The 26,911-nt window shown below is 53.9% G+C and overlaps 9 protein-coding genes across 9 annotated transcripts; 4 read left to right on the forward strand and 5 right to left on the reverse strand.

Annotated features, from left to right (window-relative positions):
* Window positions 1-229: 229 nt before the first annotated feature.
* On the reverse strand, window positions 230-2,865 carry ACET3X_008478 (uncharacterized protein). Its single transcript, XM_069454656.1, has 5 exons — window positions 2,675-2,865; window positions 2,524-2,590; window positions 2,099-2,451; window positions 813-2,052; window positions 230-756 (listed from the first exon to the last, which is right to left on the reverse strand). Exons 1-5 carry the CDS (start codon window positions 2,728-2,730, stop codon window positions 550-552), a joined length of 1,923 nt encoding a protein of 640 aa, XP_069304080.1. The 5' UTR covers window positions 2,731-2,865; the 3' UTR covers window positions 230-549.
* A 345-nt stretch (window positions 2,866-3,210) lies between these two features.
* ACET3X_008479 (uncharacterized protein) lies at window positions 3,211-9,107 on the forward strand (the record flags this gene model as incomplete). The annotated part of the gene is made up of 6 exons (XM_069454657.1): window positions 3,211-3,476; window positions 3,663-5,000; window positions 6,348-6,356; window positions 6,512-8,492; window positions 8,545-8,644; window positions 8,695-9,107. The coding sequence occupies 6 exons, from the start codon at window positions 3,211-3,213 to the stop codon at window positions 9,105-9,107; spliced, it is 4,107 nt and encodes a 1,368-aa protein (XP_069304081.1).
* A 2,053-nt stretch (window positions 9,108-11,160) lies between these two features.
* ACET3X_008480 (uncharacterized protein) lies at window positions 11,161-11,711 on the reverse strand (the record flags this gene model as incomplete). Its single annotated transcript, XM_069454658.1, has 2 exons — window positions 11,161-11,515; window positions 11,566-11,711. 2 exons carry the CDS (start codon window positions 11,709-11,711, stop codon window positions 11,161-11,163), a joined length of 501 nt encoding a protein of 166 aa, XP_069304082.1.
* Window positions 11,712-16,757: 5,046 nt separating this feature from the next.
* Window positions 16,758-17,945, reverse strand: ACET3X_008481 (uncharacterized protein; the record flags this gene model as incomplete). Its single annotated transcript, XM_069454659.1, has 3 exons — window positions 16,758-17,309; window positions 17,409-17,500; window positions 17,555-17,945. The coding sequence occupies 3 exons, from the start codon at window positions 17,943-17,945 to the stop codon at window positions 16,758-16,760; spliced, it is 1,035 nt and encodes a 344-aa protein (XP_069304083.1).
* A 374-nt stretch (window positions 17,946-18,319) lies between these two features.
* Window positions 18,320-21,409, reverse strand: ACET3X_008482 (uncharacterized protein; the record flags this gene model as incomplete). Its single annotated transcript, XM_069454660.1, has 2 exons — window positions 18,320-19,825; window positions 19,898-21,409. The coding sequence occupies 2 exons, from the start codon at window positions 21,407-21,409 to the stop codon at window positions 18,320-18,322; spliced, it is 3,018 nt and encodes a 1,005-aa protein (XP_069304084.1).
* Window positions 21,410-21,701: 292 nt separating this feature from the next.
* On the forward strand, window positions 21,702-22,496 carry ACET3X_008483 (uncharacterized protein; the record flags this gene model as incomplete). Its single annotated transcript, XM_069454662.1, has 1 exon — window positions 21,702-22,496. One exon carries the CDS (start codon window positions 21,702-21,704, stop codon window positions 22,494-22,496), a length of 795 nt encoding a protein of 264 aa, XP_069304085.1.
* Window positions 22,497-23,185: 689 nt separating this feature from the next.
* ACET3X_008484 (uncharacterized protein) lies at window positions 23,186-24,550 on the forward strand (the record flags this gene model as incomplete). The annotated part of the gene is made up of 2 exons (XM_069454663.1): window positions 23,186-24,284; window positions 24,354-24,550. 2 exons carry the CDS (start codon window positions 23,186-23,188, stop codon window positions 24,548-24,550), a joined length of 1,296 nt encoding a protein of 431 aa, XP_069304086.1.
* Window positions 24,551-24,999: 449 nt separating this feature from the next.
* Window positions 25,000-26,343, reverse strand: ACET3X_008485 (uncharacterized protein; the record flags this gene model as incomplete). The annotated part of the gene is made up of 1 exon (XM_069454664.1): window positions 25,000-26,343. One exon carries the CDS (start codon window positions 26,341-26,343, stop codon window positions 25,000-25,002), a length of 1,344 nt encoding a protein of 447 aa, XP_069304087.1.
* A 160-nt stretch (window positions 26,344-26,503) lies between these two features.
* Window positions 26,504-26,878, forward strand: ACET3X_008486 (mitochondrial 37S ribosomal protein mS33; the record flags this gene model as incomplete). The annotated part of the gene is made up of 2 exons (XM_069454665.1): window positions 26,504-26,542; window positions 26,597-26,878. The coding sequence occupies 2 exons, from the start codon at window positions 26,504-26,506 to the stop codon at window positions 26,876-26,878; spliced, it is 321 nt and encodes a 106-aa protein (XP_069304088.1).
* Window positions 26,879-26,911: the final 33 nt, after the last annotated feature.

Consider the following 26,911-nt stretch of genomic DNA (forward strand, 5'->3'; position numbering starts at 1 on the left):
CTAGATACACAATGTTCCATGTCTTGGCCATGTGTTTTTTGACGTTCAAGTTGTCCGTGGATGAAGAAACTTCATGGCCATCAAGTCCCTTGTATTCGAAATTTCACTACGTTGTTCAAACACTTTCTCAAAGCGTCTCTTCCCTTGTATGGAAAATTGACTATAAGCTTTCTTGAGCCTTTTGTCTGCACAATTTGCGGTCGTTGGAGAGGCAAAGGGGGTAAAGGAGGGAATATGTTGTCAAGATGCTGGACACTGGCAGCGGTCCAGTGAGTAATTACGACCAAGTTCAAGAATTGTCCTATCTGCGTGGTATCCAATGTCGAACATGCCAGCGCGCCTTACTCCAAAGAGCCTTTCGATTCCCTCCCTCCTATTCGTACTCAATATCCAACGAAGGAGTGACTCCAAAACGGCCACCATGCAAAAACAAACGATACAACGCTAAACCTCAACGCACAAACCATGCTATTATCCAGACCCTTTGTTCTTTAGGCGCTACACAAACGCCGGGGTGAGAAGAACCCTATGCTCGAGATGGGGCGCATTCTACTCGCCGTTCACCTCCTCGACGACATTGCCGTTGGTCCGGTCCGCGCCCATGTACCGCTGCATGTAGGTGATGTAATCAAACTTGGGGATGTCGCGGTCTTCTTGCATATCTGGACCTTGGTGCTCAGGCATAGTGGCAAGCAGATCGTCGATTACTTCGTCTGGGACGAGGGAATGTCGGAGGTCGAGTTCTGTGACGTATGGCTGGTGGAATGTTAGCAGCTGATGGTGGATGAGCGAGTGTACGAATGTGGACTGACCTTGCCATCAGCGACCTCTTTAAAAGACTCAAACACCTGCTCGGCAGTGTTCTGATCCTCTGTTTCGTCTACCATGAAGCGAATGAACTGCTCAAACGTGACATAGTCTTTACCGCCACTGGTTTCACGGAACCTTTCGTGCATCTCTTCTTCGTCGTAGACCAAGCCCAAGCTTGCCAAAGCTGCCGAAAACTCGAGTTCGGCTAGCGAGTTGGACACGTCGCGGTCGAAATGCCTAAAGACTGATTCAAACTCTTCCAATTGTATGGGCGTCAAGTTGGTCATGTTACGCGCAACCATTTGATTTTCCAAAAAGGCAAGCTTCTTCGACACGGAATTGCGGACCAAGCCTAATTCGTATTCTAGCTCGTCATATGTGTATGTTGTGAAGTCGTTTTCTTCAATGTTGGCTTCGGCGCATTGCTCATCGATGGATGCTATGAGATTGAGGTATTCGTCCAAAGGCGCAAGCGACTTGCTGATTTCCTTTGTGTGTTCGAGCTGGTCATCAACATCGCCTTCCAACGCTGATATCGATGTCGAGAGTGTGTTGAGGGCCAGAGCGAAATCGTTTGCTTTGTCGGCGAAGGACTTGCGAAGCGCGTTCTTGATGTCCCTGATTGTTTCATTGATGACCTGGGAACGCTGTCGCTCGGCCTTCATCAAGCCTGTCCAAGCTGTGTCTAGTGCTTCGAGGCTCAGTTCTGCGGGTGGGTCGTAGGGTCGCAACCGGTAGGTGGCCAGCTTCGTTCTGATGTTTCCCAGGAGGCCTACTAGATCCGATTTCTCGGCTACCCATGTTCGCTTGCTCTTGCGCTTCCAGGCCGTAAACTCGGTGGACTGGTTCCTAGCGTCTGCGTATGTTCCGTCGAACTTGGCGTCCTCCCATTGTGTGCGCTGCTTGGCGATTTGGTCGAGCAGCTCGCGCATGCGCCGCTCGAAGTCGTTCTGCATCTGCCATGCGCCCTGCATGTTTGCCACAAACTTCTCGACTCTTCGGCCGGCATTTTCTACACGCTCCATCTGCGAGAAGGCGTGGAACCAGTAGGCGATGTATGTCATGAGCGAACGCTCGTCGGGCTTGGCCACGTCGCATACATCCTCGACGTCGAGGAGGTCGGGAATGCCAATTTCTTTCGAGGCAATGTCGAATGCGAGCTGCATGTTGCCGCGATGGTCGCTCTTGTCGAGGCTGTCGTAGTCGATGAGGTCGGGCCGGTGGATGTCGAGCAGGGCACAGCTGTGTGGCGTTAGTCGAGTGGTCTAGTAGAGAGTGTTGCACGTACAATGCCAAACCGTCGTTCCAGCTCGTGGAGAAGTCGCGGACCTCGACCTCATCGTAGCAGGCCGTCTTCCTCTGACACCACAGCAACAGACCCTCCTTGGCACTGAGACCCTCTTCGTTGATGTCGCTGATGGTGAAGCGCAGAATGAGGGTCCATATCAGGCCCAGGATGATCTTGCTGTTGCCATCGACGACGTCCTCGGCACCGGTATTGGTCAGCTGGATCCTCCTGCTCCGGATAAAGTCGAGCGACTTGTTGACGTTTTCGAACTTTTGCACCCGCAGCTTGGGGCGGGAGGCATAGCGGCCGAGTGATTCGTTGCTGAGGATCTCGAGGAGGTGTATGAGTATGATCTACGGGGGGATGCGTCAGTGACGGGGTGCGGGGAGAGGGGGAAGGAGGGTGAGAGGGAGGGGGCCATGTACACCGTCGGAGAGGTCAATGATCAGGTCGTTGATCTGAACGTCGCGGATCTTGAGCTTGCTGTTCAGCCTGCAGCGGAGTCGTCAGCAGCGTATGGGAGGGGAGGGCAAGGGAGGGCAGGGCAGCGGCGGGCATGGCAGGCGGCGAGCGTACCACTTTGTGAAAGTCTTCTGCTGGACCTTGACCCATTGCTGTTCAAGCGGCGCCATGATAAGTGTGCATCAGCCCTCTGCGTCACACGTGCTGGGCGCATGCAGGTAGGAATATCTAAGCTGGGTGGGTACGAGATGCTTGCGGGCGATTGCGTAGGCGTGTTTTCCAAAGTCAGTCCCCCGGGCCAAAACAATGGATGGCTGACTGGCTGCGGGCGCGGCTTCGGCTGTCGCTGCACCCCTGCTCTGCGCTCGGTGCAGTGGCGGGGCCCCTAAGGATCCACGCACCCGATGACTGCGACCATCTTGCTGGCCTTGATATCTCTTGGAATCTCTTGGTAACAAATCTTTTTCTTTCCTCTCCTTTCAATCCGCCTTGCTAATGCGCGAAACAATATTCAGACCAATGTGTTAGCCAACGCGTACTTGTGGTTTGCTTGCACACACTCTCTCGCGTCGACTTGCCTCGTGGCCGCATAACGCCAATTCCAGTAAGCGTCGCACGCATATTGGCTGTCCAGCGCCCTTGCTTGCATCATGGCTGGAGACGCGTTGCAAGACGCCGCGTCGCTGCCATACCACGAACCCGGCATCGTCACCATCCTGGTTCTCGCGTCTTTTCTTCTCCTGCTCAATGTCGTCAATGCTGCCCTTGACAAGGTGCTATACTGTGGCCTTCTGGGCCAAGTCCTGGTCGGCATCGCATGGGGCACTCCAGGCGCCAAATGGCTGTCTGAGAGCTTAGAAGAGACGGTCGTGCAATTGGGCTACCTTGGACTGATTCTGCTTGTCTACGAAGGCATGTTTACATGCCGCATGCTCCAACTCATTTTCACCCCTATGACGTCGTTCTAATCCTTATCAGGCGGTCTCTCTACTTCGTTCCAATCACTCAAAACAAATCTGCTCCTCTCTTCTGGCGTCGCCCTCACCGGAATCGTAGTTCCTATCGGCCTGTCCTACACGCTACAGGGCTTACTGGATGCCAGCCCAGTACAAGCTTTCGCAGCTGGTGCAGCACTGTGTTCCACCAGCTTGGGCACAACCTTTACCGTTCTCGGCTCGAGTGGCTTGTCCGCCACCCGTTTAGGCGTTGTCCTTACCAGCGCGGCTATGATGGATGATGTTGTCGGACTGGTCATGGTACAGGTCATCTCCAACCTCGGCGGTGACAACTTCAGCTGGGTCACAGTCGTTCGTCCGGTGCTTGTTTCAGTTGCTTTTGCCGTCGTTGCTCCTGTTGTTTGCCTTTGTGTTGCAAAGCCCTTGACCGTGTGGTTGAATGCGTACCGCAAAGCTCACCCGGGCGCACGCCTGAATCATCTGCTACAGCGTACACAAACGGCTTTTACAGTCCACACACTAATCCTCATTGGTCTCGTCGCTGGAGCGACATATGCAGGTACATCGAACCTGTTCGCTGCATACATTGCGGGAGCTAGCATCAGCTGGTGGGATTCTGACGTGCCTCACCCTACCACGACTTCAGCTACAAGCCCAGCGGCTGAGAAGAGCCCGGAAGCTTCTGGCTCAGTTCTTCAGAGCCCTCAAGGTTCATTACCAGATGTAGCAAAGATTCAAGGCGAGCAAAACCAAGGCGCGCTTCCATCCCACCCCAACAGGATTGACAAGGACGAGCACGTGGATGCGACTGGTGGTACAGCCATCTACCACCACTATTACCATCCCGCAGTCTCCAAGATTTTGCAGCCTTTCTTCTTTGCGTCGATTGGCTTCTCTATCCCAATCACACGCATGTTTAGAGGTGCGATAGTCTGGCGAGGTATCGTGTATGCCGTCCTCATGGCATTCGCCAAAGTGGTATGTGGTCTCTGGCTCGTCCGCTTCTCCGTGTCGACAGGCAAGACATCTCCCAGTAAGATTCTGAGCAAGGTGCGCCTGCCGTCGGTGCCTCACTTGTGGGGTAAGAGTAACGGCGCCGCACCGGCAGCGCAGACAGGGACTACTCCAGCGCAGACAGGCCCTGTAGCTTCATCAGCTAGCACTGGAAGCGAGGCGCGTTCTTCACCCAACCCACCAAAACCCTTTTCGCTACACCCGCCACTTATCCTCGCGTTTGCTATGTGCGCGCGTGGAGAGATTGGGTTCTTAATTTCCGGCGTTGCTGAATCCCAGGGCGTCTTCGGCGAAACTTCTGGGGAGCCAACCGACATCTTTCTCGTCGTGACATGGGCCATTGTTCTGTGTACCATTGTCGGCCCTCTGGCTGTTGGGTTGTCTGTTCGCAGGGTCAAGGAACTTCAAGCGCGTAGGAAGAAACAGCACGAGGGCGCTGAAAAAGACGTCTTGGGTGTTTGGGGGGTAGAGTAGGTTAATCTCCGGTGGGAACCAAGGCTGATTGCGGTTGAGCGTGAGGTTGTGCATATGCGCGCCCCCCTGTGGTTATGACGTGCATGGTCGGGTGTCGGGACAGGGATAGTGGCTGTATTGGTGGGGTTAGAGGCGGGCGCCATGCGAGATACGGTTGAAACATGTTGATTTGTACTTTGTGTATGGAGCGCTGTTGGAAGTGAAACAACATGGCATGAGATATAGTGCAAGCGGTCGCGATACCTTCCCAGATGATGTACGTAGCGATGCATACTGTAGCTGCGCCTGGGTTGGAAGAGAAGTGAAAGCTGTAAGAATAGAGACGACATTTTGACACAACGTGGATGCGCATAGTTTGGTAGAGCAGCACCCTTCTTTTTGAACAAGCAGCCAGACGGGTAGCGAGCGGCACGGATTGGATTCTAAATATGCCCATGTGGCGGGCGTGCAAGGTTTGTTGGGTGGCACGCAGAGGGGTTTCAGACGTCGAAGCGCTCCGTCCTGAAACGCTGAGCGCGATCTTGTACAGTACAGTGCTTGCAGCCGCCGGGCGAGGAGGGCGGACCCTCTGCCGTTGTCGCGCCTGTGTGGCGATGAAACGCAAGCAGCGAAATGATGATGGCGGCCGTGTCGAGGGCTTTTGTGTGGCAGCAGCCAATGGGCGCACAAGGCGAAGATTGCTGCAGCGGTGTCGTCCTCTTCAGGGCTCCACGTCCGACGCAGCGTCTACCAAGCAGTGTATAGTTGGTGCACGTGAGAGAAGGTTCCGTGCCGATTCAGCGCGCCATTGCCCAAGGAGAGGAGGGCCCACTCCAGACACTACTACCACGACTGTCTGTACCAGACACGACCGACCATATTTTCTCCTATTTACCCCGTCGCTGCACGCTTCGAATGCGGCATCAGAGCTGAATCGACTTCTCGGTGCGACGCCTTGCGACTTGGATTCGACTGGCAGCAGCGCCCGCTCGCTTTCAGCACTTGAATACTGGAATCCCGCTGTGCTGCAGCCCGACCGACCCTTTGCATCGCTGCTTACTCGACGCGACCCCCGTCCCACGACTGCCCATCCGCGACGACTCCATCGCCGCCCGCTCCTGTCTCACGGCACACACCACACCCTGAGAGGCGCGCCCCGCTGCTTGCTTGCTTGCTTGCTTGCTTGCTTAGTTGTTCGACCACCCTTTCACCCCGCTATTCACCGCATCACGTTCCCCCCCGACTGCCTGGCCGCACTCGAGGCAGTGAAACGCCCACGACGCCTGCTGTAGCTATTGTATAATTCTCCACTGTTATTGTTGCCGTTGTCCTTGTCCTTGTTGTTAGCCTTGTGTGAACGACAGTCGACCCACGTAAGTACCCGGGCGCTCTTCGCCTCGCTGTCACTGCTCTCTGCTGCAAACACGACCCCTTCACTCCTCGACCCCCCCACACCGCTGCAGCATCGCCTGTTTCGTGCCAACCACCCTACCGCCTGTCGCCCTGTCCACTGACCACGCTATTTCAGCATGTATTCCCGCGAACAATTCATGAATCCCGGCCCTGCACCGCGACCACCCACCGACCGCCCTCGCCTCGCCCTCACCCCCAACACCAGCAGCACCCTGCCGGGCAACATGGCCGGCCTGAGCATGCAGTCGCCTGCCTTCAACAACGGCTCGCAAATGTCGCTCGTCCGCACCCAGACCGAGAGGAGCGTCTCATCGACGGCTACGGTCAAAGAGGGCATGGTCAAAGTCAAGGATGAAGGCTTGTTCAAATCCTTTGTCTGGGCCGACCGCTGGTTGGTGTTGCGCGAGTTTGAGCTCAACTTCTTCAAGAGCCCTAATGCATCAAAAGTAGCCAACACGATTCAACTGCGAGACATTCTGGGTGTCGAGCGATCGGACACGCAGCCGCTGTCCTTTGAAATCACCCGCGCTCTCAACACCAGCAAAGGCTCCTCCCCACCCCGCGATGGCCCCACCAAGATCATTACATGCAAAGTCGAAACCGACGACGAGGTCTATTCGTGGATCGACAGCATCTATCAGCGCTGCCCCAGCATGGGCGGTGTCAGCAACCCCACAAACTTCACCCACAGAGTACACGTAGGCTTTGATCCCAACAGCGGAGCTTTCGTTGGTCTGCCAGTAGAGTGGGAGAAGCTGCTTACCGCCTCTGCTCTTACCAAAGACGACTATGCCAAGAACCCCAAGGCCGTCCTCGAAGTTTTGGAGTTCTACACCGAAAAGCTCGTCAAGCGATCCGAGGACCCTCAGCAATACCCAAGTCTCACTCCTACCCCACCCACAACTGCTGGGGTGGAAAAGCAGCTTGGGTATGGTGGGAGTGGCAACTCGGTGGCTCCCCCGCGCCCTGCGCCGCCAGGCAACTATCAGCGCAAGGACAGTTACAGCCAGGGCTACGGCGGTCAGCAGAGCGCTTCCTCGCAGCAGGATCGTTATGAGCAGGACAAGAGGAGACAGGAAGAGCAGGCCAGACTACAACGTGAACGCGAACGTGAGAAGCAAAGGGATGAGTACGAGCGACAACAACGCGCAGAACAGGATGCGTACAATGCTTCGCTACCCCAAAAGAAAGTCCCCTTGGCCCAACAAGAGATTGGTGGGGGTGGTTACGATTCGCGAGATTCGAGTCCATCAGGCCAAAGGTACAACCCCAGTCGCCCTGCACCGTCGACTCCAGGCGCTGCAAGAGACCCCCGACAGCAGCAACAGCAGGCCCCACGCCAGATGGCCGCGCAGCGTCCTGCCCCTCCTGCCCCTCAGCAACAGAACGGTGGTTACAGCACTTCTCCTGCCAAATCATCGTCAACTCAACAGCGGCCACCAATTCAACCAAACAGCAGTTACAAGGGTTCAAGCGGCCAGGTTCCCAGGGTTGCCAATGGTCAGAGCCAACCACAAAAGCAATATCAGGGTCCTGCTGCACCCAAGCCATTGAACGTTGCCAAGCCCCAAAATGCTCCTGTCAGCGATGCAGTGAAGAAGGCTGAGCAGGCCCTCACGGCCAAGCCCAAAGAGGAGCCAGCGCGCAAGGATGTACGCATGTCTAGCATGTCCGAAAGCGAGGTTATGGCGAAGCTCCGAGAGGTTGTATCCAAAGAACGGCCACTGGACTCGTACAACAAGCAAAAGAAGATTGGCCAAGGTGCTAGTGGTTCCGTGTATGTTGCTCGTATCCGTGAAGGTGCTACGTCGCCAATGGCGAGAAGGGTCATGCAAGAAAACGGTCCCCGCGCGCAGGTCGCCATCAAGCAGATGGACCTCCGCAACCAGCCCCGCAAGGAACTTATCGTAAACGAAATCATCGTCATGAAGGACAGCAAACACCCCAACATCGTCAACTTCTTGGACGCCTTCTTGCAAGAGGAGCAATCCGAGCTTTGGGTGGTCATGGAGTTTATGGAAGGAGGCGCTTTGACCGACATCATCGACAATAATCCTTCCATCAGCGAAGACCAAATCGCGACCATTTGTTTCGAGGTAAGCTGTGTGGCATGGACTTTGGAAAAACTACGCTAACAATCACTACCAGACCTGTAAGGGACTTGAGTATCTCCACAACTTGAACATCATCCACCGAGACATCAAGAGTGACAATGTCTTGCTCGACGGCCGTGGCAACGTTAAGATTAGTATGTATCCCCCACACATCCTCTATCTATAACTTGCTAACCTCCGATAGCCGACTTTGGTTTCAGTGCGAAGCTTACCGAGCAGCGCAGCAAGCGTGCGACCATGGTCGGAACTCCCTACTGGATGGCCCCTGAAGTCGTCAAACAGAAAGAGTATGGCAACAAGGTCGACATCTGGTCTCTGGGTATCATGGCCATTGAGATGATCGAGTCCGAGCCACCATATCTAAACGAGGAACCACTAAAGGCTCTGTATCTGATTGCTACCAACGGCACTCCTCGTCTCAAGAAACCAGATAAGCTGTCCAAGGAACTCAAGGCGTTCTTGTCAGTTTGCCTTTGCGTCGATGTCAAATCACGAGCGAGCGCAGGAGAGCTCATAAGCCATGACTTCCTGAAGAGCGGGTGCAGCCTGGCCAGCTTGTCCCAATTGCTGAACTTCAGAAAGAACGGAGGCCATTAATACCCAGTGACACGTACAGTCACAGCATCAGAGGCCCATCTGATCGGTGCTAAAAGAGTAACGGGGGACAGTTTCACGAAGCGTTCTGGATTTGATCGATACCCTTTTCGTGTACATTTTTCCGGCTATATTCCAGAGCGGTCGATATCCAGCCTTGCCGATCGAGCGATGACATACTCCGAAACCTAGGATTTCGACATGTGCTTGGGCAATACCAATTTGGCCATCTGGAATCTTCACGGTTACTACGGAGGCTCCTTCTATTCGTCTCTTCTGACTCTTCAGCCTGCTCTTCGTGCTCTTTCCGCCCTCTGCTTTCTCGCTCGTTCCTAGGGAACTGCTTATTGCCCATCCCACGAACTTTTGCAGACACTACTCAGGAAGGTGTCAAGTTGGATACAAACAACTACTTACTTCAATGTGAAATTTCTCCATCCCGTTCGGAATGCGTGCGTCAGGCCTCTCTCTCACGTTTATCTTTCAATTTTCCCAGCGCAGCGATATCACGGTTCTGCACTTTGCAATTTGAGCATTCAGGCGCACTCTAGGGTCTTCGTAATGAGATTTTTGGGAGTAAATGTGGATACCGATAGATGGAATGACAATGTCAAAAGTCTAATTCGAGCTTTCCCTCTTTCTGCTGCACCTGCTTTGTGCTCATGCAGGCTGAACTTGGACTATTTGGTCGGTACGTAAACATGCATCAAGGAGCAAAGACCGGCGCTGGTCTCTAAAGACTATCATCGATCGCTTTGCTGTACGACAATTTCATTTTTAGTCGCTGTGCCAGGAAAACCCCCCTCAACTTCGCCATCACATCTACAATCAACGCTACACACGAATCACAAGTTTCTTAAGCTCACTCCGGTGTACATGAAAATCGCAGTCGAAGCAGCCACCAATGTCGCGACATGGCTTACCACACTCATCATGTCCGTCCTTACCGCCACCAATGACATATCCTGGTGCATCAATTCTGATGTCGCCCGTCCACTAATGGCAGAAGCGGACTGCTCCTTCTCAACCCTAGAATGCATTCGCAAAGCCAAAGCCTACGGCTTCACGTTGATAGAAGAAAACGAGAATAGATACTGGCTCAAGATACACCAGGATGAAGAGCACGTCGATGCGATACGGCGTGCGGAGGGAGCCTACGATGAATTTGTCGCCGATGCTTTCTCCAGAGCTAGTAAATGTGATAGCATGTTTAGAAATCCACCCGTGTGCAACACCGTCAATATGCATCACCATAATCACTTCACAAATTACGTCACCAAGACCATCTGCATAGTCGCTGGATGCACACCATCGCCGTCACTTCCAGCCGACTGCGGCGTTCCCACTCGACGGCTCGGTATCGGTGATGAGGGAACGCGCCACGGCTCGACAGCTGATAGTGTCTTAAAATTCACGTTTTGCTTCATCGTGCTAGTATAGCTGTTCTGTTCTTTCTTGTTTATTGCTGTTGGCGCTGCATGAGGCCTAGGTCCAGTTCCAGGCCAACTGAGCAAATGAAGCGGGTGGTAACTCCAGAAGGGCTACATTAGTATTCAAGCTCAGAATGGTTACGAAGGCCGACCCGACGCTTTGAAACAAGACGCGGTGGCCAACCCAAACGGATGCCTGATAAAGCGCCCAAAGCATCTTTTGGTTCGACCACTGGAGGAGCGAGTACTGATAAAGGAAAAGGTTTGGCGCTTGCGAATGAGATATGATAGCAGCAGTTGAAACCCTGCACGCTAACCGTTGTGGATAGGACAAAATGCAGGCCAGGAGAGGTGTGAAAGATCGCATGTGGATATGTAACATAAGATCTGGACGTAATATCGTATATGATTCGGAGATCAACGGCAATGCAGCCCTTCCTTGAAATGCTGAAGTATATGGAAGTGGGAAGATTAAACGAGCGACGCACTTGGATGCAATGGGATGATGACATGAAAAACGGACTTGAAGAAGATGTATCGTGAAAAGCTTGCGGTTCAAAGCTGTAGAAAGCTTTCATGGCCGTCGAAAGGCAAGATAGGCGGAGCAAGGAAAGTCTGAGAGCAGCTTAGCCTAAGCACAACAGGTGCGGACCCAGCGCTATTGTGCTGGAGCTGGGACTGAGCATCTCGTCCCACCAGCCATCTTGGCGCTGGCACATCGCGTCCTGGTTTGCAAGCCAGGTTCGGATGCCACTAATACGCTTCAAGACTGCTGGAAGTGTATTCTTGTCGCCTTCTCGTATTGGTACAACGCGTTGGTATAGACGGTCGCGTTTATCCGAGTTTGCAGTGACGGCAGCGACAAAGAATGGCCAGACGGGGTAAATAGCGGTGTATAGTGGGCCCTTCACTGGCAGCGAGAGGATCAAGGTATGTAGCGCATCTGAGAGTTCGAGGATGGAAGAGTGGAACCGCGTGAATCTAAGTATGGTTAACGGATAACGAAACACAAAAACGTTCAGACAGCATACCCGTAGATGTGACATCGGAGATAGATCAACGTTGCGAGGCGGAAAGCTTCTGCTGTAGCGAGTAGTACTTCTTTCTCTGGTCCTTCTGGCTCGGGAGTCCACTGCTTTAGATTTTGAATCTGCACCTCTTGAGACTGAGCATACATGAGCTTGTTCAACCTATTCGGGCTGGTCGAAAATGAAGTTACAAACGGTATAATGGATAGCACCTGAGGTGAGACTCCAAGAATGGTAGAGACTTTAGCCGCTTCGATTGGCGATACACCATTCAGCCAGTTCATTGCCTCGAACGAAAACCGCCTCGTTCTACTCAACTGATGAGGGCTCTGTGCTGTTCGTGCTAGGATGAGTTGGGCGCGCAGGAACAGAGCAGGCTCGGAGTGGTGATCCATCACCTCCGGAGAAATCGCATCCAGTACGTTGGCGTGGCAAGACCAGCATAGAGCAGGTTCTTCCCTGTTAACCAAGCCATGATGCATCAGCAACATGCTAGTGGCTAGAGCGCCATCAAACTGATGTCCCTCACTGATTTGTGCTGCTAGAGCCTGAAGCGCTTGCGTGGAATAATACAGTTCGGCTTGATGGTACATATATTTCTCTTTCGGGAGCTGCTCACAGAGATATGACGCAGAGATGCTGAGTAAGGCGTATCGTGTGCTCAGACAAGAATCTGCCATATGCAATAACGATATGTACGCATTTGACTGCGACGCAACGGTACGGCCTGGGCAGATGCCCTTGACGTAGAACTCCACGAGAAAGTTTTCCAAGTCCCCAGGAGCAGGCACTGTGCTAGACGGAACATATTTGATAAGACTTGCGAGACCAGTTTCCTGAGACGAAATACTATCTCGGGAGCGAACAGATCGCGTCGGGCTGCGAGAGGCTATTTGCAAAGCTTCTACGCTGAGCATCGGGGAATCCGCTTGTCGTGTTAGCAATTTGCCTCTGTAACTAAAGTAGCGAAACATTTACCTTTAGCGCCAACGAGGTCTGATAACTCGCAGAGAAAGTCGTGACAGGCATCCGCCTTGGATCTTTGGATGTAGCGGATGCGTTGAACTACCAGCGCTATCCCATTTGTGTCTTGTGTCAAGGACAGGTATGGCTGCAGTTGCTGGAGTGACGCTTTGAACTTGTCAAACTGACTGCTGTTGAGCTCGCCCAACCGCCAATATAACTGGCCTAGGACCTCAAGAAGCACGACGCCAGGGCCTTCACTGATCATCCATTGTCGTATCACAAGCAGATTTCTCCTACTATTCCTTTGGTTGCCTTCGGTTGGGAGGTCGACTACACGTGCGAGTAGCCGATCAATATGTGTGCAGTCTAGACTACCAAAGTCTGGTGTTATCGAAAGATGCTGGAGAGCATCGTTAGCAGCCTCAAGAGTTTTGGAGAGTCGTCTGTCTGCGTCCATGGCTTTGCGAGTCTGAAAAATCGGTGTCGACGTGCGGTGCGCGGAGAGTCGAGTATTTTCAACACCGGAATATTGGAGAGAGATGGCTAATGGTACTGGACGGGTGTGACAGGCCTAGAATACACTGATAATGGCTATGTCGCTCTTCATTCATAAAGAAAGTAGAATCTGAACAATGGAAAATGCCAGCAGCGAGGCGAATGGACAAGGCGATAGTAGAGTGGACAGAAGGGAAAGAAGCGCCAGAGGTGCGGTGCCTTGTTCAGTGATACACCTGAAACTCTGCAAGCATATCGTACATACTGAGGAGACTCCGCCTTGCTGACTCCATGCAGGCTGGGTCGAAGATGAGGCCGTGTAAGTCCCCGATTTAGGTCATCAAAACAACGGTTATCAGCGCGGATTGGGCGAAGACGAAACGGACGTAGCTCTGGAACAGCATGTAGACCTCATGATTGCCCAAACTCTGACAGGAGGCGGGTGCGCTATGACTGGAGGATGGTTCCCGTCAGGCTGGACTGACCGGGCTCTTCGATGCACACATGTGGCACCGTGCTTGCCGGCTAACCATGGACGCGGCATAGTGCATGCGAACAAGGAATCGTTCGCGACGGCGAAGAGAATGCCCGTAGATCTGAGTCGTTTCTCGCCGAAAACGGACATGTTTGGCGAAGCTTTTCGTTGATGGGTTGGCTGAGCACACGAAGGGTGAGGTTCGAGAAAGGGTGAGAGCCAGCGATCCACGCCGAAAAAGGAAAGGCGTGATCTTTAGCGACATCGAGAATTACTCAGCCACCGTACACAGCTCAAGGTCCCTCGAAGTCGGTAATCCCAACGACCATGCCACTGGCACTGCGCTTCTACAACGTCGATGTTCTTACTACATATCCCGCTATTCCCTTGCTCGATGGCCCGAGCGAAACATTCGCTTCCCGATGTCAAGCGCGTGCACCTCAAGCCTCGGGTGCCGAAAGATGGCCTGTTATCCCGGAGCCATTCGCTGCTCACTGACCCGGACAGAACATGCATAGGCCCGTTTTTCCTTCTGTAGCTGGGCTGAGTATCCACATTGCATCCGACAGCCTCTATACACCGGCACATCGATACCAAATATCTTAAGATTGCCTCACAAGACGCGAACGTCATTGATTCATCGACGCCCAATCAGTGATGTTCGTCTTTCTATGTAGCACCCCCACCGTGAGCTGTCGATCCGGCTACTTTGAACGACATCTCCAGGCTGGTCGACATGCTGGCCGGCCCTTAAGAACCATGAATGTGGTTTCGTGGTCGGCAGGGTCACCACTGAAGCCGTCCCAGAGTTTGGTGGCACAGTATACATAACAGATATAGATGATTACGGTCACCGCAAGCGATTCGATTGGAAGACCGGTAAGTTTTTTGTAGAGCGATAGTGCTCCTAGAGGGGCGGCTGCCTGTGGGACAAGATGCCTAAAGTCTTCGCACGTTGTACATGGAAGACAAAGCCGGCCCAGAGAGCGAGGAAGGAAGTCATGGTGATGACCTCAGAGATGAAGCCAGCATCTATCAGAAGTACTCATAAGGGGTGGATTTAACGAGGTCGATCTAGGTACAGCGTTCAAGAATCCATGTTTTTCAAAAAGCCTTCGAACGCGCGAACAAGGATCGGTAGAGATGATGTGTCGGTCAAAAACCACAGGTCCGTCGAAGTAATTATCAAAATAGCCATGAAAGACAGGAAGGGATAGAGGTTGGTCGTAAGGCTGAAAAGTAAGGATTTACCATGACATGCGCAAACGACGTACCACTCGACCAATCACGACCGGAGTCGCCTCCCCGCCTTCCCTAATCTTAGGCCACCCAGGCGCAACCGTCTTTCTTGCAACAGCCACCATCACACCGTAGTCCTTGACATAGGATTAGTCACTGACGACTTCCAAGATTCACACAAGCCTCAAAATCGCGCATAGAACCAGAAGACCCAGCCTGTCCCTAAATCTCCATTTCCTCAACAATTCGTCCAGGTTCATCCTGTCTAAATATGTCATTCCCTATCGTTCAGCGACTTCTTTGTCTTCACAGACCTGTGTTGTATCTCCCGAAAGAGCGACGTACTCTGTGCTAGCTGTATGCGAGCGGCTTTCAGGTTGTCCTCTATACGTGGGCTAAAGGCCAAGCGAGGGAAGCAAGGAACAACGCTAGATATGTAATCTCTTATCCCTAAACCAGTCCTTAGACTTTTCTTCAAAACTGTTTCAGGGACTGTGATTTTCAGACTCTTCTCGTAATTTAGGCTTCCCCTAAGTTACTATCCTCTAGCTATTGCTTTCTTCGAGCACTCTGACCCGTCGCACCCGCCACATTCATCGGTTCTTCCCTTCCAGACCTAGGGCTGATTGGAAATCCCCATTCTTTTGATTTTGAGAATTTTTTTTCGAGGCATACAACTTATCTTAGAGACATTGCTGTGCAACGAGAAGCAGTACCTAGACATGGTCTGCTCGATGCTCATACTAAACGGAACGCAACAAGCACTGCTCCTGGTGGCAGGAACCACCCTTTAGCAAACTTTAGAACAGGTCTTCCCTTGAACGTGCGTGCATAAACTCTAGTTTCTGAGGTTTTCATATATGTTCCTGTTCTCCAGAATCAGCTGGCAGCACCTAGGCAGAATCAGCATGCGCGCGAATGTTGCCCTGTCGAGATGAAGATTTAAATTGCTTAATCGTCTTGGCAGGACTTGCGCTTGGAGCCAGTACCTAGGTATGGTAGGTTGACATAACCAACGCCACCTGGGCAGTCTCTCCATTGGATGAAGCTAGAAGACTGCAACACTTTCGCCATGCAAGGATCAGAGCACTGCCAGAGAGCGATCGCGATCGAGGAGTCGGTAGAAGAGTGCCTAACAAGGGACACACGCCTCTAGATCTAGTTATTTTGCTTTTACTAGGGATGTCGAGACTTCTAGATGAATTAGGACATTTCTTTATTTCTGAGCTATAGATAGTTTGAGTTGTTCAATGGAATGAGAAGAAGGAACAGACATGAGCGATAGCCTTGCACAACGGTGCGAATCGGGGCAACAGGCGATTTCTTGCCCTTTGAGGGAGAACCGCAGCCGCGGACTAGGGTTGTAATTGATGAAAAGGGAACAACTACTTGAATAGGCCGTGGTCTGCATACGCAAAGTAGCCCGGTGCGATTAAATCAACGAGTGGTCGACGACAGGGACACATTCCTCAAAGGTGGCTGTTGGAAGGGCGCAGTTGCATGTCTGGGATTCCGTGATGGCTGTGTAGCCATAGTTTATGCGCTATGGTCAGTAGCAATCCTCCAACTAGGTCTCTTTTTGGAGCGCGAATATATGTAGCATCTGATGAAAGGTCTACAAGAAGGATGTCGGGTAGTAAACGTGTTTGCATAAACTTCCACAACAATTGGTAGTTATCCGGACTGGCAAAACAAATGATGCAAGCCCTGGAGTGCTAATAGTGGCATGAGTCGGCGGCCACGTTGTGTTGATTCCATAGAACTAGAGGAATTGGGAATGAAATCCAACTCAGCTCAAACTAGTGGAATGACTCCAAGTGAAATTCGCAGGTTCTGGGCCGATCGCAAGAACCGATGCATTATGACGCAGCCTCATATCATCATAGCCAATACGTACCTACATGTATCTACTTGTCAGTGCAAGGCTCCGGCTCGATTTCACGTTTTTGGATTGTGTAAGCACTGGCGGCACCCACGGATTCGTCGTTGCAACTTCACGAAACTATCCTTCTGAGGGTTCCTACTTCCTCGCCATATCTTGCGCAACAATCGCCCTCACGTACCCGGCCACTCTCTCTGCGACCGGCACCCCATGGCGAATACAGAAGCCATGCGGCCAGCCCTCTCTCTCATCAATCTCCATTATAGGTTTCCAATTCTCGCCCTGCCCCTCAATCTCATCCACACCATCCCCACGGCTGAATCTCCCGCGGGTGTGAATCAGTGCATCCCTAGTCGCATCCGCGACCCAATGGTCCTCGCGCGCAAACAAGAAGCGCAAGATTGGCCGGGGATGCGGATGCTTGGTTGCGGGTTCAGAAGCGGCGGCGCCCCAGATTTCTTCGTCCCAGATGTCGGTGTCGATCTGGAACATTTCGTCGCGGGCCATATGTAGTGCCTGGTGAATACCGTGAGGTGATTTGACGAAGGCCGCGGTGGTTTGGGCGGCGTCGGAGGGGAAATCCATGAATTTTGCTATCAAATTCGCAATAAGGGAAATGGGAAGGAGAAAAGTTAGGAAGTTGACGAAGAGTGCTGCGAATGTTGCGAAGTTCGAGTTCTTGAGAAATGGCTAGGCGAAATGATTAGCCTATGCTGATGGGAGCAGTGTGGAGAGGCGCGCCCAAATACTGGTTGGGCCATCTTGACACGAATGGTAGAAACCACTTACAGAAGCTTTCATCCCACTCTCGCTCCTCGCAATATCGACAACCGTAGGAAACAGCCCGATTGCACCCACAACCCTCAACTCAAAATCCTCGCCTGCCATCCCATGCGCTCTCAACCTACGTATGATCTCCAGAGAGATATACGCACCTACTGAGTGACCCACAAGAAGGACCCGAACATCTTTAGCTCCCTGCTCTTTGAGTTCCTCTACCAAGTCCGCCAACTCGTCTTCAGAATGCCTGATTTGATCTTGCAAACCATATGGCGGCTGTTTCCGCCACTTCATCGTTTTGATCTCGGCCTCGTTCATTTCGAACCCGGACAGACTCCTTCCGTAGACTTGAAATTCAACATCGCGATCAGATGCCGTGTTGTGACTCAACAGACCGTACAAGTGTGTTAAGAATGTGCGGTAGTATTCCACGAGACCAGGGTTTCCAGTAACAAAGTAGATGAGGTAGGTCCTGGATGTGCTCTTCTTTCCTGGCTCCGGAGGTGTGCGGAGATGTATTTGCGAAGCTGGAGCAGCGGAAGACATGTTCGCTGCGTTGACGTTCTGCCGTCTAGAAGTTGCGAGATTGCAGAAAGGGCTGGAGAGCGATTTAATAAGCGCAACTTTTGATATCTCGGTTGCGCTAGGTTCAATCTGGGATCATGCATGATGACGCTATTCTCTCTGCGGTATAGTGTGCGCTGTCGGCATCTAGAACAGTGGCTATCTCTGACCGACAGAGATCTACGCGCTGTCGCAACTGAGACGTGGTTCTTGAACGGCATTGATACTTGAGGACACCGAAGGCAGCATCTGGACCTCTAGCACCAATATAATCTATATGCTGATCGGATTTCCCTATGACCTTGTGCATCGTCGCTGTTTGGCGGTCACGCTCAGAGACTAACAAACTAATATCTTCAGTCCTGTTTCAGGAACAATTCCAGTACTCCGACCATCCGCTCTTTCTTGACCGCCTTGTCCTTCTCCCTTCCTCCATCCTTCCACTTGACCAGGCACTCTGCAAAGACCACAGCATAGTTTCTCACAATAAGCTGTCGGATAGCCACTTCTGGCACCTTACTTAGTGTTTTCCTCCTGACCTTTGCTTGCGGACTAGACGGAAGACTCATATCTGCACTTGCTCTCTTATTGCTTTCTTCTGGACGCGGCTTCGACACCTCGGTGATCTGATTTGCAATATTCTGGAGGAAGGAAAGTATCAAGAGGAACGTAGCGTTGTGGTTAGGTGCTGTAGCCAGTATCTCTAGGATGGTCATCTTCTCGTCGTCAGCAGAGTAGTCGAGAGAAGGTGTCGTTCTCGCAGCCTTCTCGCGGCGGGTTAGCGCTTCTTCCACCTTCTCCCACAGGCTCTTGGTAATGACGCCATCTGTGAGACTACCCAGGAAGGTGATGAGGGCTTCGGCCAGCATCTCGACGCGCTCAATGCTGCGGGTCTCTGGATCAAACGCATCGACAAATGGTGTATCACAGTCGAGCGCGTCATAGATGTCGGCGAGCTCATCTTCCCAATCATGCCCGCTGCTGCTTCGACCTTTGACAAACGGCCACCCTGCGTTATCCTGCCAAGGCGCCCTCTCTCCTTCGCTCTTGGTCATGTCCCACTCGGCTAGGGTTCGCTCCGTCAAGTCTTCTATCGCCTCGGTCAGCCGAAATATCTCCCTAGGCACACTCCATTTTACCTCGCCGCGGGCTGGTATCTGGTTCTGCAGCTTCCTAATACCGCCTTCGGGAATCTTGATCAGCTTATCGATAGATCGTGCGAGTGCCGACGGTTGCCAATGAGCGCGGATAGGAAGGAAGTGGTCGCGTCCATTCTCAACGCGTAGAACGAGGATTTCATCAATCATGGCATCCCCATCGTTGAGATCGCGCACCGAATTCAGACTCTCAATCTTGAGTTTGAGTTCGACGTTGAGAACGTCTGCAGGAGCGAGTGTAAAGTATTGATGAATGTCGTCTGGTCTTGGCTTATCGAGCTTGTCTTGGTCTTTGTCGAAAGTAACAGAGAGCCATGGCGGGAATGGACCAGCAGGTTGGTTTTTATCTACTGGACGATCGGCGAACCCAAAGGTAGCTGGTACACGTCCGGTGTTTGCAATTGTGATATTGCGTCTCGAAGACTTTGCGAATTTGACGTCACCAAAGTCTACTCCTTCAAAAGTGCTGTCTGTTTTGTTCCGATCGTCGGACGGAGAGCCGGTCGCGCGTTCTACTACTACCGCAATCGACGGCCGACCCTCGTTTTCTTGACGATCAATCTCACGAGCTACCTCGCTATGGATGGCAGTCTTCAGCTCCGGAATAACGGCATCGTATTGTAGCTTGAAGACTGCGTCCAAGGGCTTGTGATCAGAACTGAGGACGCGCATGTGGGTGGTGTAGTACTCGAGCAGCAGCTCAGCCTAAACGATGGCAGTCAGTCAGTCAAGTGTTCTCTCCGACGTCATAAGCTAGGGGCATTGTATTGAACTTACAGGAAGATCATCTTTGGTTTTGATTGGTTCGGGCTCAGGGTCTTCATTTTCCTCGTACTCGTCGTATGTGTCCCCGTCAGTGTCAGGATCGTACTCATACATGACATCGTAATCCCCTGGTAAGTCGATGCCCTTCAACTTCATCTCTTCGTCCAGCTTACGTGCTGCCTCTTGATCCTTGATTCGCTCATCGTAGTGGTGTTTGGATGCTCGTGTCCGGTAGAGGATACGATCGCACCAACTGGGACAGCGACGCTTTTCGCTCGAGTCAAAAACGCCAACCTTTCCAATGTCGTACTTGTAAGTGGGAAGGAACCGGACAGGGCCCTCTTCCCATCCATCGTGGAAAGCCTTGCCGCCTTTCATCATCTGGTGCAATTCATCGTGCGGCAGCAGCGACGAGATGGTGGTTTGCAGTGAAGCGGGATCAAGCTCTGCTGGCTCGGGCACTGCGTCACGTGTATCCTCAGACGAGTGCTTGGAGCCATATGCGGAATCGCCAGAAGTAGATGGCCGACCATGGTCGTCTTCCTTGTCCATGTCTTGTGTGTGGATCGTGAGTAGGCGACGCACGTCGTCGCCTGGCATGCCGTTGAGACGATAGTTTAGGTCACCGAACCAAAAGGCAAAGTCCTCCTCACCCAGACCCTCGCCTGTGTTTTGTGAGGATCCCAACGCGTCAACTATGGGGTCGAAGCGCGTTCGGGAGTTGATTTGAGCAGCGTCCCAGTTTCTCCTGTCCAATGATGCCTTGTCTGCACCAGCAGCCAGATGCGAGTTTATGAAGACAAGCCGCGTCGTTTCTCCCAGGACTATACGGGTTGTTACAGCACCCTTGTTGCCCATGTAGCCCATCAAGCCCGTGCCCACGCTGGTGGTACTAATATTCTTGATCTGCGGCACGACTTCTGGGGAGGCATAGATGACCAGCCATAGGCCAATCAGCTGCTGCTCAGACACGAGCTGGTAGCCGTTGGGCAAAACGGCCTCGAGGGAGGCTTTCCATTTGTTGGCCGTGGTGGGGTCGGTATACGGTCTCAGCGCTTCTGCGGCGGATGTGATGTCGACAATCTCCTGCAGACCTAGCGCATAGATGTCGATGTCGTGTCCGCCCGGCACCTCTCGAGCTTCGTGGTGAGGGACAGTGGGCTCGCGGCTGCTGTGCCGTGCTTCCTGCGCGGGGATGCTCTCGCTGCTGTGCCTGCCGTGCTCCCCAGCGTCCGACACACCGAGGCCAGCGAGCGACTCTTCAATGCCCTTGCCCTGGACGAACCACTTGCCGATGTCGTGTTCGGTGCCCTTTTGCGCGCCCGTGTTCCAGGTGCCGACTTTGATGCGCACACTGCGCGGCCGCGTGTACTCGGCCCGGCGCTCATAGAGGGCCTGGGAGAGGGACGTCTGGTGCGTCGTGATGGACGCTATGCTCGGCGTGCGCGGATCGAGGAACGCGCCAGGAATCGTCGCATCCAGGCGCTCGGTGGAGCGCACAGAAGAGGCTGCTTCGGGCGCCATGGCGGGGTGAGGGAACAAGGATGGCGGCGGGTGCGCGTGACGGAGACGTGACGGAGGTTTGCAGGGAAGCGATGCAGGGACGGGGCGAGTGAAGGCACAAGCGCCCCATCGTGACGGCTTGGTGTGAATAAGCGGGTAGTCGGTTGAGCCACAGTCCCGCTGCTGGCAATGACGATGGTGAAGGCGCGGGCAGGGCCAGGGCGGTGCTTTGGAGAGGCCCAAGCTTTCCTCGACCACCACCACCACCACCACCACAACAAACCATATCCTTATCCATATCCGCACACCAGACATGGCGCCACACCGCAAAGCCCGCGCAAACCCCCACCCCCAGCCGCCGCCGCCGCCACAGCCATCAGACTACGAGACGGACGCGCCGCCGGCCGTCGACGTGCCCCTCCCCCCTCCGCGGTCCAACGAAGAGCTCAACTTCTCCGTCCTCCGTCGCCAGTATGCCCAGCTCACGTCCATTGAGCACGTCACGCCATATGCCGCCCTGTACACCTTCAACCTGGAGACGCAGTCCTGGGAGAAGATGGGCATCGAGGGCACCCTCTTCATCTGCCAGCTCACTCCCTCGCCCATTGGCGCCGAGCGGTACTGCGCCATCATCCTCAACCGTCGCGGCCTAGACAACTTCTACCAGGAGCTCACAAGCAGCGAAGAGATGGAGATATCGGATCCATACGTCATCATCCAGGGGGAGCAGGTCTACGGCATCTGGATCTTTGCCGACCCGCCGCCTGCCTCGACTGCCAACTGCCGTGTCGAGACGGCCGCAAAGATGATGGATATCGCCGATCGAGCAAAAGCGAGCCGCGAAGCCCTTGAGCCCACTGCCAAGGCGACCGAGCCTGCCGAAGCCGCTTCCTCTGCTCCCATGGGTCGCCAACTGTCTCTGCGAGAACTCTTCGGCCAACAGCGCGAGCAAGACGCCGGCTTTAGCATCCACAACCACAACTCCCACCCTATGCCCCACATGCATCAGCAGCACCAGGAATTCACGTCGAGTCCTGGCCCAGCGCAAAACGATGTGCTAGGTCAGCTCTTCATGAAGGCAAAGCAGAACCACAACGGCCTGGGCTGATGTGACTTTGTAGCTGCTCCGTCAGAACTCGACGCCCGCAGTAGACGGCCTCGGCAACCACCGAGGCGCGCTTCCTGCCATGCAGCCAAAACGCACAAACTCCCCGCCAAGTGCGAGCAAGACGGGTGGTCGTCTGTCATAGGCCATCTTCTTTATGATATCACATGGATATTGTTGAGGTCCACCGCCATCTCGATACTCTACTGGCTTGCGACGCATGAGGATAGTAAAAGGCGGCAGATTATCTACATCCTTGTGTCTATCCAGATACTGCAGCTTGACGCGACCCTAAAGGACTACTGGTATGGTTCCCTGAAGAAAGGCTGCCGGTGTAGTTGCACGTGCCAGCAATCTTCTGGGCGGACTCACGAAGGTAGGTCCATCGTCATGTAGACGTGGACCCTGGGTTGCGTCCGCACGTCATTCTTAGATTGATACCCAATAGTTTGGTTTGTTTTCCAATGGAATAAAATACGTCAATTCAACTCCGGGGCCTACGTAGGTAGACTCTTATGATCTAACCTCGCACTTTCCGCAGTGGGCGAGGGACCTGGTAGGGCTGAGGGTGACCTCACACTCGCGCCGATCCCTGCACGTTTACCCCACGGCGGGGTTCCGCTTGCGCCCCCAAAAATTTCCAGCCGCAAGCATCTTCCACATATGACAGGACGTTTTATACAACACGTACAATGTCTGAATCTCTCCGCGTTCTTCTTGTCGGCAACGGCGGTCGCGAACATGCCATCGCCTGGAAACTCCTACAATCGCCTCAGATTGAGCACATCTACGTTTGTCCCGGTAACGGTGGTACCGCGACATTGAACAGCAACGTCACCAACGTAACAGAAGTAAAGGACACCGACTTTGCCGGTCTCGTCAACTTTGCCAAAGAGAAGAAGATCAATCTGCTGATACCGGGCCCCGAAGCACCACTCGTAGCAGGCATCGTTGACTACTTCCAGGAGAATGGCCTCAAGAGCATCAAGGCGTTCGGACCGAGCAAGGCTGCTGCGCGTATGGAAGGCAGCAAGACATTCAGCAAGGATTTTATGAAGCGCCACAACATCCCCACCGCTGCGTACGAGAACTTTAGCAAATACGACGACGCGAAAGCGTACCTCGACTCCATCTCGCACAACGTTGTTATCAAGGCGTCGGGCCTGGCAGCGGGAAAGGGCGTCATCATACCACAGAGCAAAGAGGAGGCGCATGCAGCGCTCAAAGACATCATGTTGACACGTGAATTCGGAGCTGCGGGCGACGAGGTGGTCATTGAAGAGTTCTTGGATGGCGACGAACTGTCAATTCTTACATTCAGCGATGGCCGCACAATCAAATCCCTACCGCCTGCACAAGACCACAAGCGCATCTTCGACAACGACGAGGGGCCCAACACTGGAGGAATGGGAACTTATGCACCAACACGCATCGCGCCCAAGGACGTACTCGACCGCGTAGACAAGGACATACTCCAGCCCACGGTGGATGGCATGAGATCCGAAGGCTTTGAGTTCAAGGGCGTACTGTTCACTGGGCTTATGATGACCAAGAACGGACCCAAGGTGCTGGAATACAATGTTCGTTTTGGCGACCCAGAGACACAGAGCTTGCTCGCGCTCATGGAGGGCGATCTCGCGCAAGTCATGGCTGCATGTGCAGACGGACAGCTGGCGGATGTGGATGTCAAAGTCTCGAGCAAGAGTGCGGCAACGGTTGTCGTAGCTGCAGGTGGATACCCCGGCAGCTACGCAAAGGGCACAGTCATGAAATTGGACGCTGTGCCAGAGGGTGAGTTTCTCTTTTGTTCCCCTATAGCTTCCGATGATCCCGTCAGGTGGTCATGCTAACACGGTATAGACGTTGTTCTCTTCCACGCTGGAACCTCGTTCTCGGACAAGACACTCAAAACGGCTGGCGGCCGCGTCATCGCATCGACGGCCACAGCGCCGACACTGGAGGAGGCTGTTACAAAGGCTTACAAGGGCGTGGATTGCATACACTTTGAGGGCATGCAGTACCGCAAGGACATTGCGGGCCGAGCACTGAAGAAGTAGAGAGAGTAACCAAGGAAAGTAAACGGCGTTCAAGGCGGGCATACCAAAGACTTGGGGTCAAAAGGGTAAATGTGCGCAAACACGCTAGATCATAGCCGGTCATGAAATGGTTGATGATGTTGAATGTTTTAGTGTTTAGTAGGCTACAGGTCTAGTGAAGCGCGATGCCTGTACAGACACATGCTTGTTGGAGGATACTACCTGCTCAGCTTATTAGCGACAACAGATGAAGCAGCAGATGGGACATCAAATAGTCGACGAGGCAAGTGTTGACGAGCATTGCCAGGACATCGAGCTACTAGAAGACGTTCTTGATGGCTACCTACCGCCTACCTACCTACCTGGCCATGGCCTGAATGAAGCAGTTCTCGAGTCGCTTTTGAAGACGGGTATGTTCAGCTAGACTGTACTCAAGGACATTTGAAGATGCAATCTGGGAGCTGTCATTGTCAGTCGCGGCCTTGTGTTGTTTTCTCCTTTTTTTCCTTCTTGTGCTTCTTCTTCTTCTTCTCCTTCTCGTCTGATACACGGTCTTGTTCTTTTTTCCGCTTCTTTTCATTGGTATCCTGGTTGTCTGGCACGCTACTACTTGGCTGTTTGGGGTCAAGGGTGGCCTGTAGTTCAGCACCGCCTGCAGCCTTGTCCTTGTCCTCTTGTTCTCTCGCCCGTGCCGCCCTCAACTCATTCTTTTGCCGTACAGCGTCCTGCAAGACCGGGCCGTTCCGCTTGAGGGCGTCTGCAGCAGCGGCAACACCAGCTTGCACTTTGTTCTGGCCATGGCCACCGCCAAGCCATTCGTCCTCGTAGCCCCATCCGGTGAGATAGATGCCAATGTGGTAGCACTGTACGCTGTTGGAGTCGTAGGTCATGGGCGTCTCCTCCTTGGTGGTGAGCTTGACCCCTCTGCCGAGGACAAGCTTGTTGAGCTCGTCTCTGGCCTGCGGGTTCTCGATGATCTTCTCCCGAAAGGCCAGAAGCTGGGGTGCCCAAAGCTGGGTCAGCCATGCTTCGGCCGTCTCGAATCCCTTGTCTGGGTCGGAGAGCACGATTGCTGCAACATAGGCCTCGACAATGTCGGCGACTACTTTCTGGTACTGCTTCGAGTTCTTGTCCCACACGGCGCGGTGCCTGAGGCGATCTGGGAAGCCGTAGGCGTTGGAGAACTTGGCCAGGGTCAGATTCTCGACGAGGCGTTCGCGCCACATGGACAGCTCTGGGACGTCGACATGGGGGAAGCGGTTGTAGAGGGCGCGGGAGGCGATGAGTTCGATGTAGGCGTCGCCGAGCAGTTCGAGCCGCTCGTAGTCCAGACTGAGGTCCTCGCCGAGCGTGGAGCCGGGAATGCTGGGATCGAAGATGGCGGACCGATGGGTGAAGACGGCTTCGTGGAGATGGGGTTCCTGGATGGGCGGCAGAGGCGGCAGGTCGCGGGCAGCGCGCACTGTTCGCTCGACGTAGGCTGGCACGGCGATGGCGACGGCCTTGTCGGGCCTCTTGTCGTCCAGCTCGCGCTTCGCCTGGGCCGCGGCCGAGTGGTTGCGGGCGCAGAGCAGCCGGCGCAGTTGGTGAGCGTGGTGGAGAATGTCCTTGTCTGCGCCGGCGGTAGTTTCGTCTGCGACAAACCTGTCGAGCAGCGCCACCAGGCCCGTCTGCATGTCCGTCGACGACAGCTCCGGCGGCCGAGCATGGGGGGTGTAGGCGGCGCCATTGCTGCCGTGCTGGGGCGCGTGCCGCTTGTGGTGCTGGTCGCGGCCGTGGTGGGTGAAGGCCCGGTCACGTTTCTGCGAGGCCATGGTGAAGTACGTGGGCAGTCGGTCGTGTCATGTCATGTCATGTCTGGGAGCGAGGCAGTGTCGAGTCGCGCTACCGCCAACTGTGGGTACTGGTAGTTGCGAGCGCCAAGGGCACCTCCGCGACATTTCACATCGCCGCAGTCGAGCATCGCAATTCACCATGGCGGTCCCACGGCAGCGCGTATTGGACCTGATGAGGGTAAGGCGACGCTTTCCTCGAGCCCGACTGTGCTCGGCGTACTGACTGGCCCAGGTCCAATGCAGAGTCTTCCACACCACCTACAACCCCGACCGCCTCCGTCTGGGATCGCGCATCCTGCACCAGCGCCTCAAGGGCCCCGCTGTCGCATCATACTACCCCCCGCGCATAGGCACCATCAGCCAGCTGCGTAGCCTGTACCCCGAGCACCAGATCATAGACGAAGAGGAGGAGGACTGGCTAGAGCACCTCAACGTCGCAAAGTCGAGAGGAAAGAGCGCGCCCAAGAAGAAGCGGACCGCTGCAGAGTCGAAAAAGTTCAACAAGCGAAAGTAGGCCTGGCGCTTCGCGATGCCACTTCCGGCCATA

Source organism: Alternaria dauci, chromosome 8 (genome assembly GCF_042100115.1).
Source record: "Alternaria dauci strain A2016 chromosome 8, whole genome shotgun sequence".
Lineage (NCBI taxonomy): Eukaryota > Fungi > Ascomycota > Dothideomycetes > Pleosporales > Pleosporaceae > Alternaria > Alternaria dauci.